Source organism: Sinohyriopsis cumingii, chromosome 18 (genome assembly GCF_028554795.1).
Source record: "Sinohyriopsis cumingii isolate HCF-2022 chromosome 18, ASM2855479v2, whole genome shotgun sequence".
Taxonomy (NCBI): Eukaryota; Metazoa; Mollusca; class Bivalvia; order Unionida; family Unionidae; genus Sinohyriopsis; species Sinohyriopsis cumingii.
In genome coordinates this window covers 17382848-17395093 of record NC_142978.1, presented here as the reverse complement: position 1 = coordinate 17395093, position 12246 = coordinate 17382848, and the positions used below count along the sequence as shown (strand labels likewise).

Below are 12246 nucleotides of genomic sequence, written 5' to 3'. Positions count from 1 at the left end.
AACTTTTTGATGTTTCTGGAGTAAATATTGAGATGAACCAGACATAATTGAATTACAATAGTCCATATTGAATGTAATAATGAAGACACGAGTGTAATGTTGGCATCAACTGAAAGATATTTGCGAATTGAGCTGATGCGTCTCAGCTCAAGATACGTAGCCTTGCATATGTTCGTGACATGTTGGTGCAATGTGAGAGTACTGTCCAGAATAATACCTAGGTTTCGTACTGACTTTGTGAATTTAATGTTGGTGTTGCTGATAGTTATTGGTTGAGGTAAATGATGTGAATGCGTAAGTGTTTGTGCTGTGATCAGAATGGCCTCAGTTTTATCATCATTCATCTGCAGTTTGTTACATGTCATCCATGATTTCACATCAGAAATGCTTCTCTCTACACCTTGGATGGTAGCATCAACTTCAGTTGGGTGGCTAGATTTGTATATTTGGGTGTCGTCAGCGTACAGTTGTTGAGACACTGAATGATGATCTATGACACTTGAGAGCGGCTGAGTGTATATAATGAAGAGAACAGATCCAATAGCAGACCCCAATGGAACATCACAACATAGATCAACTGGGCTGGAGTGTATTCAATTTGCGGATACAATTTGTGTCCTGTTGACCAAGTAGGACTTGAACAACAGTAAGGCTGTATCAGGAATGCCAAATACATGCTGGAGACGGTGAAGTAATATTTCATGGTATATTGTGTCAAATGCTGCAGACAAATCAAGTAGGGTGAGGACTGTAATCTTTCCGCTATCCAATGCAGAGAGAATTTCATTAACTACTTTTAGAAGATAAGTTTCAGTAATTTGGCAAGGGTGATATGCAGATTGTACATTGCTAGAAAGACTGTTTGAATTCAGATGAGATACAAGTTGGATAGAACAATTTTTACTAAGATTTTTTATATGAATCTGAGATTAGAAAATGGGCCGTAGTTCTTTAAATCGTTATGGCCTAGTGTTGGTTTCTTCAACAGAGACTTTACAATGGCGGTTTTGAAAAAGATGGGAATTCCCCGGATAAAAGAGATGTATTAATAACGTCAGCTAGTGAAGGCAATACTGGATATAAGCACTCAGGCAGCAGTGATTTTGGAATTGGATCAAGTTCACCTGCCTTTGGTGCACTCTTCGTAACGATTGTACCTACTAAATCCATAGAGACAGGTTCAAATGCTGTTAATGGTTGCCGCTGAAATTCTGTATCCCAAATGTTTTGTAATAACGAGTCAATTGAAATTGTGTTGTCTTGCTGATCTCTAATGGTCGGTACGTTGTCAAGAAATAAATTTTCTAACAGATCCGCAAGGTCGACTGAAGAGATGGTAGTTGGAGGTGGTGTACATTTGTTCCTTGACATCAGCTTGTTAGTAATCTCGAAGAGCTCTTTGCAGCTGGAAGGTTTCATAATCTTCGTACTGTAGTGGGCTAATTTCGCTGCACGGACTACGTGACGTTCTTCTTAGCGGCTTCATGTATTTACTTATGAACAGTGAGTCTGGTGGAAAGCCAAAGCCTCTCAGCTTTACGACGGTCTCTTTTAGCAATGCGAATCTGGTCACTAACACTGTCATACCATGGAGAACACTTTTGAATTTATACTCTGCACTTGGTGTCTGGGGCATGTTTGTAGAGCAATGAACGCAGGCAGTTATCGAGTTGTTCTGCTGTAAGAGGTAAGGAAGTTGTTAGGTTTGCTTGGATCTCATGCATTAATTTGGTTATATTTATCATACGAAGGTTTCTGTTGGTAGCAAATACAGGTGGAGGGTTAGGGACTAATACGTCAAGATGCTTATAATGTAGAGGATATCTGATACGAGTTCATGGGATACCAGGGAGGACAGTAGAATATTACCATCATGTCTATGAAGAATCCAGTCTAAAATGTGACTATGTTTATGGGTGGGTTGGTTAACATTTTGTTATAAATTGAAAACATCAATGGAATCTAGGGGTTTTGATGTGCTTGGGTTTCCCGGACAGTCAAAGTTAAAGTTGAAATCTCTAAGAATAATCAGGTTGACACCTATCGAATTTTCATACTCCCGGAGATCCGGAACCTGCTCCAAAAAGAGAAATTCAGTCAACTTGTTGTTTGCTTTTTTTCTGCTAGAAGGGCGATATAGGCACAAAAAATGGACTGACCTTTGTTCCAAAGTGAGCGTGGTTTGGACTAGTTCAAACGATGTGTGGTGTAAATTGAACATTCTGGTGTGATTAAGACATTTGATCATGGAGTTCCAAGTGATGACAGCAATTCCACGTCCGCGAGAGTGGCTGGGGAACATCTTGATTTAGTAACCGGTGGATGTTAGATCCGCACACTTGGACTCATAACCTGATGTTTTTAGCAATATATATATATACATATATATATATATATATATATATATATATATATATATATATATATATATATATATATATAAACATATTGTCACGTATATAACATGACATACGACCATAGTGGTGTTTGTATGTTAAACCCATCGGTGCCTTCGCCTGTATGCTATTATCTAAGGCCATATGGGCACTCTTGTGTAAGTCTATGGCCGCTTTATTGAGACCATATTAGCCTCAGTTGTTACATACAACTACTACTCAGGGTATTGAAAAATGAAATATGAGTCACAGTGATCCAATGTTGTAATGAGGGCGTAGTATTTGTCAAGATACACACGCTCACAAATTTCATGAATAATGGTGTAATAGTAGGAATGCTAAGAAAGTTTTTGACGATGAACTAAAGCAAACACTTAATAAAAGAGAGTAAAGTGTGAATTGTAGATGGTGTGAAATTCTTTGGTGGAAAGATTTCGATATTAATTTAAATGCGTACCTATAGACCTTGATGGTTCTAGCAGTTACTGAACTTGAGTAATAATATTAACATTCACACTGTAACCAGAGTCAGTGTATACTAAAATGTACGTCAGTGTGACCTACTTTGTAATAAGAGTATAATGCTCATCAAAATGCATTCATGTCTCATGAATCTAGGTATAACAGTATATACATACTGAAATATACAATGTAGATCACCGTGACGTTACTTATGGCAAGCATGGAGTACTCAGAAACATGCATTCAGTCATCTTCTTTGATTATCCTTGCATAAATAAAACTTGAGAAATAAACTTAAAACATTTTCACCATAGTCATTAAATCGTAAGATATACGTCACAGCTGCCAGCACTTTTAGATGTAGGTGAAGTTCTCATGAAGATTTATGATACCAGATAAAACTGTACTTATAGGCCTACAGTGTGATAAATTCGCTAAACACCAAACTCAGTATAAATGCACAAATAGTTAACATTACGAATTAAGTCTCATCCCACTGGGCTGGATCTTTGAATCTCACTCCAAACGACTGCCTACGATCTACAAAGAACGAACAGATGATATTCAGTTGGGATGCACATGCATATGTACCTTTATATGTGCTGACCCTGCCGCCTTTGCTATGTAGAGGTGAACCGACAGCAAAATGACACGAGAGCCGCAAAATAGACTTGCTTTTCTACTCTCTAGTGGTAAGTCAATCATTCACCAATTAACTGGAAGAAATTATCAAACCCGATAATTTTGATACATACTTATGCAAAAGGTGGAAGACTAACGTTCGTTATTAGCTTCATGTACGTGTGTGGGTGTGTATTTATGAATACATGTCTGTACAGTGCCACACCATAAACATTATAGTTATGTGACATGTCTAATATATTTGGATACTATTTAAAACAAGTGTTAAAGAATCTGCATCATAATGAAGGATGGGGAAGAGAAACAAAATAGTTAGTAAGGAAAGAAAGGAAACACAAATGGTAAACTGTGACGTTTTATAAAACAAAATGATTTAAGCACTGTTAGACTGCTAATTTAGTATAGAAACCAGATTTGTGTCCCGTTCAGCTGTATAGACAAACATGCATCGATATTTTGACATTTCTAAAAGAACGTGAATCCTATGAGGAGACTATGCAGAAAGCAATCTGCACATAGTTTACCCCAGCACATTCGGAGTGAGTGAAAAGAGATAGATACCTAACAAGATGAATTCTATTTATTTTCTTATTGAAAAAATGGCTTTCACTTGGTACGAAACTGTATCGTATCATAAATAATCACTTATATTTTATGGAAGTGTATTTATAGGTATGTTCCTCGTATACTAATTGCATATTGTTTTTCAATATGTTCAATGAAGGAGTTAAGAAGGAGATAAGTCAAGCGTTTTTTTTTAAAAAATCATCATCTATTATAAAGAAAGAAAACACTGCATATCTTATAATAGCACGCTCCTTTTAATATAAAATACCATATTCATGGTATGAGATATGTACCTCTTTCACATATGTGACCGGGGCAGCGGACAGGATTTATGGACCGGAGGAAAAATTCCCAAGTAGGCTCATATCAACTGTAGCTACGGTCGCCCCCTGAGCATTGTGGGCCCCCGGAATTTCATCCTAGTTGCCATAATCTTTTCACTGCCCGGTATGTACTTCCATGTTTGTAATTTGATAGGGTAACTTTAAGACATACGCGGAGGGTCTCTACTTCTATTTGGAGCACACAACACATGCCACAATTCTTCCTTCAGCATACGGAGGACAAGGCAAAGACCCACATTTTGCTCTAACTATGTGCATAAGATGGCCGTTATTGTCTGTAGTGCCACGAATTATCGCCTCCGCATTCGCATCGACACACACGTAGTTCGTCGCCCCAGGGTGACCGTAATACCCTGACATCAGATAACCAGTGTATTCCATCGTCCATCCCGGGTAACAGTTCGTTCTACCCGGAATCATAAGGCTGGCCATGCGGGGACGTTTACACACGCAACATGGTGCATCATCTTCCATTGACACAGAAAAGGGATTAGATCCAGCGTACAGTTCGTACTCAGCACCGTATATAAACCCTGATACATCTGTACCTTCGAAAAGTTTACCCCAGGTAGGATCCTCTGGCAAGCAAAGAAAGTTAGCAGATCCTCCTGTGTGTACGTGACCAGAGCCACCAGCGTATCCTAGTACAAAAAAGACAATATTTATGTATTCTATTATAACTAGGTCTATGATCTGCGAATCAACGTGTTTCTAATCGAGTATAGATTTTATGCAAATATTAGTCAAACCCGAAGGTAAAGTGTAAAGTGTGCTTCTATAATTGTGTGTTTTATGTGCTTTTTGTGCCATACCGCTTCCCCTTTAATTCTCCAGACGCATTTAAATAATCTAAGACATACTTTTGAGCCTCAAAAATAATAGACATTGAAAAGCATTCGAGTGTGTAAGCTTAAAATAAACCAGAATGTGTTGCAACTATTTATTTTGCAAAATTATTGTCATGTATGATAAGAAACTGCTCTCGTCCTTGGATTGATTTATTTGTAAGACATTTTTCAAAGATTTCTGGTAATCATAAAATGAATCGTCCTCACCTTTGTAGACCAGTTCTGTGCCATTCCCTGGACATGTTGTCCTTCCCCATCTAATGTAGGTTGATCCAAATCCTATTGGTATGAAATAATGACAAAGCCATAACAAATGCCTCCAGTATAATTAATTTTATATTTAGTAGAAGATTGTGTTCATGTACATACATATATTATTATAAGCAGTCATCTATTATTACAAGCAATGGAAAATAATGCAGCACGACAATAAAACTGTATCGGTGTGTTAAATGTATCATCCCATGCAAATGATACGGTTTATTTAGATCGGTGTGTTAAACGTATCATCCCATGCAAATGATACGGTTTATTTAGATCATTATCCGTTCATGATCTAAATGTTTCGTAAGAAGATCAAACATGAGTAAAGAGTATTCGACATATTTTATGAAAATTATATAACTTTACTTATAAGTTTTCTTTTTCATTTAAAACACATCATGAGACAACTTATACAAGTTTATATATAATCCAATATTGGCAACATATATCCCAGTGAAAGATGACGCCGTAGGTTCTTATAAATCCTTGAGGACAAGTCTTACCTAGATAGATCATTGTATGTGGCGTGGATTTTATATATCTATTTGTTTGTAGCGTGTTGCTTCTATTTAGGACATAAATGTAAATAAAATTACCGTTTTTATTCCTTTTTTAACCATTACAAATAAGTAGAAAATCTCTAGTCCATATACAATCTCTCTACCCTCCTATTGAAAACAGAACCGCCATCCCATTCACATAGAATGATATGTTAAAGAACGGATATTACATTTTTTTTTAAACTCCATATTTTCCCGAGCACCCTAAGATAGCTGTTTAAACAAAGTGAAAACTCCCATACCCCTGAAAATTCCCCATCTTAGTTTGAATGGACCAACGTTCCCTCGTCCGCTGACCATACAGGATAGAATATGAAAGGGACATAACAAAATTAAAACCCTTATAAACAAAGCTAGCTTCCCTTTCTTCCCTACCACCCTGTAAGACATTCCAATAAGTGTTGTTTTCTCATCCAGGGCTCTTCATAAATTAAGTCAAAGTTTGGTTCATCTGTCAACATTAAGAGTCAATAGCTTTAATTCATAGTCTCTTTAACTTCCTAGCCGTTCCTGTATTCTGTGTTTCAACACCATTTTATGGTATCTGATCTCTTAGCTGTTATTAGTAACGACAGCTAATAGATACATAGATAAATACATATAGATACATAGTAATATATATATAAATACATGCATATATACAGATATTCAGGCATATCTACATAGATGGATATATATATATATATATATATATATATATATATTTACTTCATACATTAAAAATAGCATTGCTTTTAAAGTGTTGGTATCAAGCTATTTGATATTCCAAGACTATTGGTATATCAAATTGTGATACGCATATATAAAACATTCTCGCCACCGTGAGCGGTGGATTCGAGATCAATGATGAATTAGTGACGTATGAAAATATCGATAACAATTATTATTAGGCCCCGTCTTCTAAATGAATTTAATAAGATTCACATTTTCATCGCATTTCTTTATGCATTATGTTATCCCTTACTCTCTCATGCCTAACGTACAAACTACGCAGAAATGTGGAGTGAGAGATAAAAGGAATTTGGGCTGGATTAAAATCTTGAAATAAAATTACACCAAGTAACCTACTAGCATATGGTTCGTCGTAACGATATGTGTCCAAATTCATTGGGATTTCTCTTCGTTTTTATTTCAGTGATACTAAGTTTCAAATCCAGTCGACATTATACGGTAAATTTCTCCGTTACGTTGTACACGTACTGTGATTTTTTTAATATTTTGTTGTTCTTGATCGTTTATAAACATAGTATAATGTTCTAAAAGTCGAATATCATTAATTAAATATGAAAATGTCCTCTCTCTCTCTCTCTCTCCATCGTAGCACGATACGGACTAAAATCTATGAAATGACGAACGTAGAGGATTTTCGTTTGTATCATCCCTCGATGTCTCTGGACTGATGGTAGAAGTCAATCAGACCAAAGAATGAGAGAGAGAGAGAGAGAGAGAGAGAGAGAGAGAGAGAGAGAGAGAGTTTATGGTCGATAGTCTGTTAGTAAAGCAGAACTATAACTTAGATCACCTGTAAATATATTAAAATATTTTAATTACCTCATGTTGGTTCGTCATTTCGCTTAGTTTTTATTCCACATTAGTTTCATGGGCCGGAGCGTGAATGCCTAAGCGTACATGTCAATGGCGTAGCTAACCATGTGTTTACAGTACTCTACTTTCAGCATTAAAACAATCTTTCATCTTTAACTCATAAGTATGTATTATATTGATTTAATAAATATGAAGGAAAAAATAAAAGAAAAAAGAAAACAACTTATCAATATGCAAAGGTGATTGTGAATAGCCACAAAAGGCATAGAACTACATTTTTTTGTAGTGGACAGATCGGGATGTGAGGAGTTAATTCATTCGGTCAATACACAGCTGCCTGCTGTGATTTAAATGAAATATATGTATAGTATGTACGCTGTATCAATGATCTACCACTCGGCAAGACTTGTTTCATTTAAATGAGATAGATAGATAGATAGTTAGGTAGATAGATAGATAAATAGATTGACAGACAGACAGACAAACAGGCAAACAGATAGATAGATAAAAAGATATACAGATAGATAGATAGACGGACAGGCATACATACAGACAGATAGATATATAGATAACTATGATAGATAGATAGATAGATAGATATTTATGAAGATGCATATATATACACACATAAGCATAAATTCATAGATAGCTAGAAATATAAATGCAAATATAGATTACACACATATATGCATACTTTGAAACATGGATAAGTACCTATTTATGCATAGACAGATTCATAAATACATAGATGGATCGAATATAATACATTCATCAAGTTACGTTTAAGGCGATTAAGCGATGGATTTAGCATGTTTACCCTATTAAGATAGCTGGGAGAGAACTATCTTGACACACTCACGTTCGTGATACGTTGCTGTCTAAATTATGTCAAACAATTTTGTTAAAAATATCCGAAGAAATGCAGAATTTTGCGACAACCATTTTGAGAGTTATAATGCTCTCGCTCGACGTTGCCTGAAAACAATATTGCCTGACATGCAATACAAACAACCGTATATCGTAGCAAGTTCGATACTAACCATTTGATCCATCACTCCTCTGCCCTTGAATTTCTTGTGCAGCTCGTTCGATAATTTTAAATTTATCTTGAATCTGCAAAATGGAAGCCTCCATTTCCCTCTGAGCAAACTCTGCTCTCAGGAGCCTTTCTAATAATTTATACTCATAGTCGAACCTAGGACAGTAGTTCGAGTCAGACGATGAGGTTGTTTGTAGCCGCTCGCCAACAACAAGATAGACAAACAATGAGCACAGAATAATATACATAATCAAACTATTTTCTATTAGCTGTAAAAGGTTAATATTAATCACTTTTCGTAAAGAGCTATGAATGAAAAAACATCAATGAACAGATATAAAAAGAGCCAGCTATATTAAGAAATAAATTGATTTGATCTCGCGTTTAATATAGCAATTGTTTTTGGTTTAAATGTACTGTATTATCTAAATTATGCAAAATTGGGCCGGGCTACTAATTCTCACAGCATTAGGTAAAACCTTTTCCATCAAAATTTACTGATACAAAATAATAACGCATCACAGGCGGCAAAAAATAAAAGTATATGGGGGTAAAATGCCAGAAAGCAACGGCAACAACGAATGTGTGTTGATAATTCAAGGATCAAGTTTCAAAAACGGAGAGATATAAAGATGTTATTGATGCATAATTACTGCGCGACGCTAACAGTTTTGAAATTCCGACTGTTATTCCTATAATATTTTTTATTCACGGCTTTGCATTTAAAAGCTAGCCTTGAAGCTCTGCAACCAAACTCTAAAACTCGGTCAGACAAATTTCCATGCAAAATTGTGTTCCGCATGTCATTATATCAATGCAAAGAAGCAAAGTTAATTTTTGGGGATGGGAGGGGCTATTCCTATTTGATCATTTCAGACCAGTTAAGATGCTTCCCTCCCTTTTGTTTATGATTATAAAACGTTGCAAAATCTTTTTTGTTATAACATTTTAATTGTTACCAGAAGATCTCATACTTTATTACTGTGACATTGGTAGGGGTTTTTCATTTTTAATAATGGGGGGGAGTCGGTGGTTTTTTAATTATTTTTCTCCAATTTTAACAACATTAAGAAATATACTTCATCTGTCGGATATCATAGACTGTCTCTTCTGTGTCTTCTTAACAATTTCGTTTGCAGTAACTTTCCATATTCTCTAGTTCTTCTTTCTTCTGATCCTTTTTCTTCTCTCCACTACCTTCATTCTCAAATCTCTTTAGTTTAGTTTTTATTCGTCTTCATGTTACCTCTCTCTCTCTCTCTTGTGCTTCTTGTAGTTCTTGACCTTCTTTGATTTGTTAAAATTTTTGTTGTTATTTTTCCTCTATGCCTTGACTTTCTTGTTGCTGTTGTTGTATATGGTGTTGTTATTTCCCATGTGGTTATAATGATCCCCCTTTAGCTTTCTGAGTCTCTTGTTGTTGCTGTTCTTGTACTTTTTCCTTATTGTGTTCGTTGATTGTTTTAGTTGTTGTTCTTCTTCTTTTGTTTCTTTTTGGATGGGGAAGATTGTCATTTTTGTAACAAAAGTTTGTTCTTCTTTCATTAAAGTCGTTGTGCATTTTTTTATGTGTCCTGTCTTTCCGCAAATACTGCATTTCTGATGGTATATACTTCCCTTGTACCATGATTTTACTGGGAACCCGTGCATGAAGAGAAATGGTTTCATTCACGTTTGTTCTGCTTTCTCGATTTCCATAATCCTTACCCCATATTGTATTGGGCTATATGGATATATGTCCATTCTAGCATTACTATACGGGGTGGGGTGAGGTATGGCACTTGTGGGTCATATAGGAAACCCGATGATGAAATGGTCCATGGGATAGTAGTATAGAGTCAAACGACTTTGTTAACTGGGTCAAGTGTCAAAGTCATGTTAAAATGTTTTGCCAACAATCTAAATCAAAACTCATACGTTTACCATAAAAACACTGCGTATACTATCCTAGCCCGTTTTCCGACTACTATCCAAACACATCACATATGCAATCCAACATCTACATTTTGATTACCATCCAAACACATGCAATTACAATCCAAACACCCACATCAATATCATCCAATGAAAACGGGATAGTAAGATAGTGTTCATAGACACACATTATATTCTTACATACAAAAAGAGCATTACTTGTAAAAATTATAAATGTCAACCACAAGAGAAATATGTTGCTTCAAACTGAAGAATAAATTTTCTGGCTGGCCAAAAGACCTCTATAAATGTGCTGCATAATGTTGGCCAAGATATTGCCTCCTCTTCCACGCCACACAAGGGCAAGGCGGAATGAGACGTTGAAACCGCTTTAGAGCTCATAAACACTTTGCGCGAAAGACTAAGAAATAGGCGTATTTGATATATCAACTGCTATTAAATTTGACAAAGGACATACCAAAGATTTCATCTATCTGAATAGCAGCATCTGGTACTTAAAATTCAAAGTTTTCAAAACAGGACAACGCCGCTCCAGGTGCCAATGCCCTAATTACTCAAGTCAACAATTGCATACATTCCTAGTTCAGTGTAGTGGATTTGTACTCTAATAACAAAATGGTCAGCAGTAGCATGGATAGATAATCTTACTGAACGTACCTAGAAAACCACTTTACCTGTGTAATAGAAACCAAGAACACACATCTGGATGGTTCCGTGGTATGGAAACCTGACACGTCGGGCGTGGACAAGTTAACTTATAGAAACATAGCAGAAGCTGACAATCTTCACAATTTGTGATTTAACGACCTTCGATTGTTTGCAGTTGGATTTGTGGTTGTATAACAAGGATCTATTGAACGGAGTGGGTGTTCGCTTGAGACTGAATAGAGGATGTACAGCTTTCCATTTGATGGTTAATGATAAGCTGTACAGAACCATCATCAACGAATCCGACTCTACGTACATCTTGTGGAAGTGTTACCAAACGTTGGAAACACCATCAACAACACTGTGAACAGAACGACAAGCAAGAATCCGATACGACAAATGGAAGTGAAAACCTTGAACATTGCCGCTGTATTCCGATCAAATATTGAAGAGCATCTTTTCCATTGAAGTTACCGAAACATTTACTGATTGGCATCGTCAGCAATGATGCTTCAACGGAACCATCGATCAAAATCGTTTCGAGTTTAAACACTACAGAGTGTCCAAGATAGAAGTCAGTCGAGATGGTCAGACCTTGTGTACCAGACCATACGAAAAATAATTTTAAGGAGAAAAATTACTTGAGATCTTACATTTCCCTTTAAGAAATCATTGGACAAATATGTACCAACAACAGTCACTGAATAATGGTATGCTTCGTGAATATTTGATTTCACTCCAGACAGAGGCAGCGGCAAGGTACATGTCCACCCTTTAAAATCCGGTCAGCTTCGTGTTTGCAGAAGCTCTGCCTTACACAGTGAACGTCATCGTTTAAGTAGAATTCTGAAATACTCTTGAAATCAAGAGCGTGATAGAAGTGATCCTAGACCTTTAGAAGCTATGGATAAATACGATAAATACCTGGAAATATGAATATGAAATTGTGGACGACGAAGATGTCTGATTATGTTTATTTTGCACTTGCTTACACAG

General features: G+C 36.2%; 1 protein-coding gene across 1 annotated transcript; it reads right to left on the bottom strand.

The window, feature by feature from the left end:
• Positions 1–3822: 3822 nt before the first annotated feature.
• Positions 3823–11708, bottom strand: LOC149776161 (uncharacterized). Its single transcript, XM_089941755.1, has 3 exons — positions 8669–11708; positions 5467–5538; positions 3823–5052 (listed from the first exon to the last, which is right to left on the bottom strand). Exons 1-3 carry the CDS (start codon positions 8913–8915, stop codon positions 4580–4582), a joined length of 792 nt encoding a protein of 263 aa, XP_089797881.1. The 5' UTR covers positions 8916–11708; the 3' UTR covers positions 3823–4579.
• Between the last annotated feature and the right edge of the window lie 538 nt (positions 11709–12246).

Excerpts from the sequence above, each read along its gene's own strand:
- LOC149776161 (XM_089941755.1), bottom strand. The coding sequence starts at position 8,915 with ATGTATATTATTCTGTGCTCATTGTTTGTCTATCTTGTTGTTGGCGAG. Across the intron at positions 5,539-8,668 it reads GAGGAGTGATGGATCAAATG|GATTTGGATCAACCTACATT; the intron begins GTTAGTATCGAA and ends TCATACCAATAG. Across the intron at positions 5,053-5,466 it reads CACAGAACTGGTCTACAAAG|GATACGCTGGTGGCTCTGGT; the intron begins GTGAGGACGATT and ends TTTTTGTACTAG.